A 6257-nucleotide genomic window follows, 5' to 3' on the forward strand; every position below is an offset into this window, starting at 1 on the left:
TAGTGCTTAATAAGTAACAATTGTAGTGATGCAGAACCATCTGAAAACCATCATAGCTGGGTCACGATCGGTGGTAAAAACAAAAATTCTGTAGTTCTATTAATGTTATTAAATCGATAATAGCATCGATAGTCTAATAGCAACCATGCAAACCATAAAGTTGGTTCCCCAACTGCATGCTATAAGGTGGAGCAGGCTGAAGGGCAACAATGTTGACATGCTTGTGTTCTCTTGCAAGAATGCTTGGCTGACACATGATAATTAACGAAGTGGCCAGCTGTAGCAAAAAGGAAGCTATTGCAGATGGTGGAACTGCATGGTTTCCAATATTGAATTTTATGATTTCAAAATAAAAATATCAAGAGCTATGCCTAATTGTAATTTAACTGGGTACTTTTGAATACGAGTTTAATGATGGATATATTCCAGCATTTTCACTGGATAATTTATTTCTTTTCCTGAAAAAATTGCTCATAAATTAGGCAAACTAAGTATTACTGATAGTACGCTATAGCAAGTATTTTGGCAAAATCGCTGGCAAACAACAGGATAATTATTTATAGCACTATTAATAATATTATCGATAGCAATACTATGCCAATGTTAACATCAATTGTACTTTCAAAAATTTTACCAATAGTTTATTTATAGTAGTACTATCAATGGTTTTTTTAAGCTATTGATAGTTTAGAAGAAGCTATCTATGTTATTGATAGTCTACCGATAGATTTGCATCACTGATGGGGAGGTTGGTCTTGGCAGCTTATGGCAGCCCACACCAGAAAAAAGGACATCAAACATTATCATCAACGTTTTATGTCCACTGCCGGACAAAAGCCTCTCCTAATGATCTTCAACCTAACCTGCTGTGCACGAGCTGATTTTATTTGATGCTTTAAAATTTTCAAATTTCCTCCCTCCATCTAACCCTTTGCTATTCAAGACTGCGCTTCCCATCGGTTATTTTCCTTTATTATCAACTGAGATATGTGCTGCCACTGTTTGTTGTTCGTGCCACTTGGTTGCCTTTCTATCTCTTAGGGTTACTGCTATCATATTTTGTTCCATTGCACACTCGGTGGTTCTTAGCTTTTTTTCAAGTTTCTTCCTTATAACTGACCAGATCATCTTGGCTTTATTTTAACTTTATTATATCTTAATTTGTTTTAACTAACCAAGACTCCAGGTTCCTGCTCCCCATGTTTGAACTTGCAGTACACAATGGTTGTACAGTGACAAAAACACGAGCTTTTTCTCTACAGATAGGGAGAGATTCAGGCCAAACACACTGAAAACAATTCAGCGGTACTGACATGTATATTGAATGATGCAAATTCATGGCTCGCCAAGTGTGTTTGGGCTCAAATCCACTAACTACGGAGCACCTGCCACAGTGCTCTAGTAGTTCTGGTGCTCGACTGAGATCAAATCTCGTTTGCAGCAGCCGCTTTTTCAATGAAGCCGAAAATGCATGAGGCCCGTGTTCTTAGATTTAGGTGCCTGTTAAAGAACCCAGGTTGTCAAAATTTCTGTAGCCCTCCACTACGGCGTCTCTCATAATCATGTTGTGATTTTGGGACGTTAAAGCCCAGCAACAAACCAACTCAAACCACTTAGTACATAAGGTACCCAACCCTTGACCTGCAAAGTGTACAGAAACTAAATCCAGAACATCTCAAGCACGTAGGGTATAGAACCCTTGTCCTTGCTCCAAACATCTTAAGTTCATACCTCTTAAGTTTGTGGGTTGGTTTCAGAAGTGCTTTTTGTTGATGATCATTAAAATAAATGACAAAGCTAAGACACATAACTTGAGTACAGTAGTTGCTATACTGAACCTAAACGGAACTGGAAAGGTGCTCTGAAAAGTAGACCGGCTGGCAGAGATGGAAGAATTTTTTCTCATGCAAGGTCGGTGCTACTGAGCATAGTTGCTAATGACCTGGTTAAGCAGTCTACATTGCATGCATGGTGCACTTCAATATGAAGTATAGGTATAATTGACATCGAAGTTGCAAAGAGTTGCTCACTTGTTGCAATCTGTTTAGCCAACATTGTACAGGCTTTCACACTAGAGGTCTCCTCGATTTGACCGCACTTTCTGAACATAGTTCATGAAAGTGTCATGCCAGTGCCGCGCCAGTTCTTCTAGCGTTAGTGCAGCATCACACTAGCGGCTTCGGTGTAGCGATCAAATTTAGGGCAATAGTGCAGCCACACCGTATAGCTTGCGCTACCTGCACGAGACGAGACGACTCGTGGGGAAGCTAGTGTTGAAGCGCCGATAAACTCGTGCAGCAAGACATCAAATTATTGAGGGCAGAAGTGCAGCACTTTTGCACTAGTGCAGAAAGTGCAGCCAAATCTAGGAGACCTTTAAATGCCGATTTAGAGTCATTCATGCCAATCAAATGCACCTCTTTATATTGGCCTATACCAACATACATTTAACTGTGCCTCTTGTGCAACATTTGCTTAATCCTCACTTTTATTCGTACAAGTTTTGCGAATAAAATGCATTCACGACTCCTAGAACTCTTTGATTTGGCACATTTCAGGAATTTAACTGCTGGCTTTCCTTATAAGCAACATTTAGTGAGATTAATACTGTATTCCTGGTCACCGTTGTTCTTTTGACTCCGGACAATGCATAACTTGCACTCACCTTCTACGATATTTTAAGGCAATAGCGTTAAAGAGCTCGTTTTGTAGGAATTCCGGAATTGGTGTCAGTGTCGTTGGTTGTGAGCGAAAAGTTATGTTTGTGTAACCGAAAAATCGAGAGATGCAAATAAAAAAATTATAAAAAATTTTGGGTCTGAGTGGGCATCGAACATAGGTCGTTTGTGTTGCAAGCGATGTTCTACCACACAGCCACGCCTCTGCTAGTGAATACAGTAAAAATAATTTCCTCTGGTTAAAAATGCAGTAAAGGTAACTTTCGTGCTTTACAAACACATTCGTTTTGTATACACGCTTGACAATGCAACATGTAATATTGCCATAATAATGCGTGGTACAAGCGCACATTACCATTGGGCGTGGGAACATGGGATTATCATAATGAAGAAGAAGATTATGTTAAGAAGAAGACGAGTGCTAACTTCCAACTGAGTTTATTGTGCAGAGCACAAAAACATATAAAGGAGACAATAAACCATGTGACAAAAAAGAGTAATGCAAGTGTGAGAGAAGAAGAAAAGCCGAGGAAGAACTCTAAGGAAACGATACAGAAAACAAAAAAACTATATAACTAGTTGCGCACCCTGATACTTTAGAGGAACATTAATTCTTTCTCAAAATGAGACACGGAAGGCTTGCTAATGCACGAAACCTCTTTGCGTGCTATCTAACTCGGGCGCGGTTTCATGCATTAGCAAGCCTTCCGTGCCTCTGTCAGAGAATAAATTAAGGTTTCTTGAAAGCATTGGCACGTGCAACTAGTTATATAGTTTTTAAGAACTTCTTGCTATGCGAGTTGGTGCATGTCAATGGTATGTAACATTGTACATACAATCGGACAAACGCGGGAAGGAAGGAAGCATAAACAGAAAGAGGGCAAACTATCAATTGGCTTTCTTTGGTCGCTGTAAAAAAATGCACATTTATCACACATCCCAAAAAATTTTTTGAAAGAAGGTTGAAAGAAAGGAGGAGGGAGCACACAGCAAGAATAGATTGTTGACGCATTGCAGGAGTTCGTCTCGTCAAAGGTTCCAAGAGGTTTAGTTGAAATCATTCTTTGGTAGAGTTTACGACTTTCAATTCAACTATCGAATTCGTCCCGTTGCATCTTTCTTTCATTTATCATAAATAGATTAATCTTAGCCTGTTATTAAAAGAGTAATTCATGAAACTATCCGGTTCTTGGCCAATTCCCCAGCGTGGATGTGAGCCACATCGTCAAGAATCTTGACCTCACATCAAGAAAGCTGTACGGACAGACAGACAGGCTAGCAGATGGACCGAAGGACTTACGGACACACTGATGGGACACACTGATGGTCGCGCAGCCGGGCTGACAGACGCTTCACCCCACTCGTCATCATTCACTCCGTCGATATGCGATGATTTTTTTCCCTTACTCTTGCATTGCTCTTTGTCACATAATATACTGTCTTCTTTATATGTTTTCACGCTCTGCACAATAAACGCGGTTGGAAAGTAGCACTCGTCTTCTTGTCCGTTTGTCGTTCTGATCTCACGCTATACCAATCGTCATGTCATACCAACTAGCCCAAACCGCCATGCTTTTTAGTTACATGATTTCTGAGTCAGGGCTACAAGACTACTTGCCAAGCAAGTAATTGGTTAAAAGGCTTAAATGTGGTGCCATAACAAGACCCAATGACACTGACAGCATAATTTATTGACATTTAGGGGCAGATAAATATTTGGGCAAGGTTAAACCTAACAGTGCCTCAAGGGTGTCTGGCCAGGAACAGAGTATGACTTCTACAGCACCGGGAAAGTGGGTGACTCTTGAGTTTTGCCTCTAGTGAGCAAGTAGAGACTTTCCAGTCATCTCGGGTGGTTGAGGAATCTTCAACAGGTCCAGAACTGTGGGAGCGACGTCACAGAGAGCGGGGGTATGCTCGGGTTTGCAGAACTTGTAACCACCTCCATTAATGCAGAAGGGCACTTTGTTTGTGGTGTGCTTGGTGACAGGCTTGTTGTCGGCAGTCATCATCATTTCGGCATTTCCGTGGTCTGCAGTGACAAGCAGCACATAATTATTCATGGCACAGGCTTCCATGATGCGGCCAATTCCCACATCGGTGGCTGCCACAGCCTTTAACGCTGCCTCATAGACTCCAGTGTGGCCGACCATGTCAGGGGGAGCAAAGTTGCACATGACAAACGGGTACTTTTTTTCATTAATGACTGCCACCATCTTGTTGGCCACTCCCTCGCTGCTCATTTCAGGCTTCAAGTCGTAAGTGGCCACTTTGGGCGATGGTACCAAGCAGCGGTCCTCCCCAGGGAAGGCCTTCTCCTGGCCTCCGTTGAAGAAGAAGGTAACGTGGGCATACTTCTCAGTCTCGGCGCAGTGGAACTGGGTCTTCCCCTTGGTACCAAGCCATTCTGCGAGGACGTTCTTGGGTACGACTGGGGGGTAAAGAGCTGTAAACGGGAACTCCTTCTTGTACACGGTCATCGTGTACACCTTCAGATCCTTGGGGATAACGCTGGTCTCAAAGAGGGGCTTGATTCCCAGCGCTTCGGTGAGCTGGCGGGCTCGGTCGGCACGAAAGTTGCAGAAAAGCAGGGTGTCGCCGTCTTTGATACGACCATTCGGGTCGACGATGATGGGCTTGAAGAACTCGTCGGTCTGCCTCTTGTCGCCGGGGGCGCCGTAGAGGCCCTGGATGTGTTTGATGAGCTCGCCGGATTCCACTTTGTCGCCAATGCCCTGTACGAGGCCCTCGTAGGCGATCTTCACGCGCTCCTCCCTCTTGTCTCGGTCCATGGCGTAGTAGCGGCCGATCACAGTGGCCAGAGAGCCGTACTTGATCTGAGCGCACTTGTCCAACACCTGCTGGGCGTACTTGATAGCACTCGTGGGGCTTGTGTCCCTGCCGTCGCCGAAGAACTGGATGAAGGTGTGAGGCACACCGTGCTTCTTGGTGCCGTCTAGTAGGGCAAAGATGTGCTTGATGTGCGCGTGAACTCCACCGTCGCTGCAGAGACCGAGAAGATGAAGGCGGCCGTTTTTGGATTTGGCGCGGTCGCAGGCCTCCACAAAATTCTTGTTTTCCTGGATGGCTCCGCTATCCATGTCTTGGTCGATCCGAACGATCTCTTGCAAAATGACCCGTCCGGCGCCGATGTTGAGATGGCCCACTTCACTATTGCCCATCAGACCGGCGGGCAAGCCGACCGCAAGGCCGGAAGCTTCCAATGGGATGAATTGACCTTCATTTTTACTGAGGGCGTCCATCACGGGCGTATAACCGTTGAGAATGGCATTACCGTGAGCTTCATCCGAAAGTCCCCAGCCGTCTATGACGATCAAGCACACGTTAGTCATATTGCGCAGGGGCGGACGACCGACGAGTCCCGGACTGAAGCCCTTGTTAGCGAAAATCAACCGACCCCAGCTGAGGGCACTGTTCGTACCCTTGAACACCCTTGACACCGCGACCCGCGCCAGAGATAGACGACGCACCGAACGCCGGAACCACAGTTGTTCCAAGCGCGGCTTGCAATGATAAACATTTTCCTGTTTTGACACCACCTTGGGTGGGGCGCCACAA

At 44.6% G+C, this 6257-nt stretch overlaps 1 protein-coding gene across 1 annotated transcript; it reads right to left on the reverse strand.

Annotated features, from left to right (window-relative positions):
- Window positions 1–4348: 4348 nt before the first annotated feature.
- LOC119172891 (2,3-bisphosphoglycerate-independent phosphoglycerate mutase) lies at window positions 4349–6209 on the reverse strand. The gene has a single exon (XM_037424035.2). It carries the CDS (start codon window positions 6029–6031, stop codon window positions 4496–4498), a length of 1536 nt encoding a protein of 511 aa, XP_037279932.2. The 5' UTR covers window positions 6032–6209; the 3' UTR covers window positions 4349–4495.
- Between the last annotated feature and the right edge of the window lie 48 nt (window positions 6210–6257).

Source organism: Rhipicephalus microplus, chromosome 3, assembly GCF_043290135.1.
Source record: "Rhipicephalus microplus isolate Deutch F79 chromosome 3, USDA_Rmic, whole genome shotgun sequence".
Classification (NCBI taxonomy): Eukaryota; Metazoa; Arthropoda; class Arachnida; order Ixodida; family Ixodidae; genus Rhipicephalus; species Rhipicephalus microplus.

Excerpts from the sequence above, each read along its gene's own strand:
- LOC119172891 (XM_037424035.2), bottom strand. The coding sequence starts at position 6,031 with ATGACTAACGTGTGCTTGATCGTCATAGACGGCTGGGGACTTTCGGAT.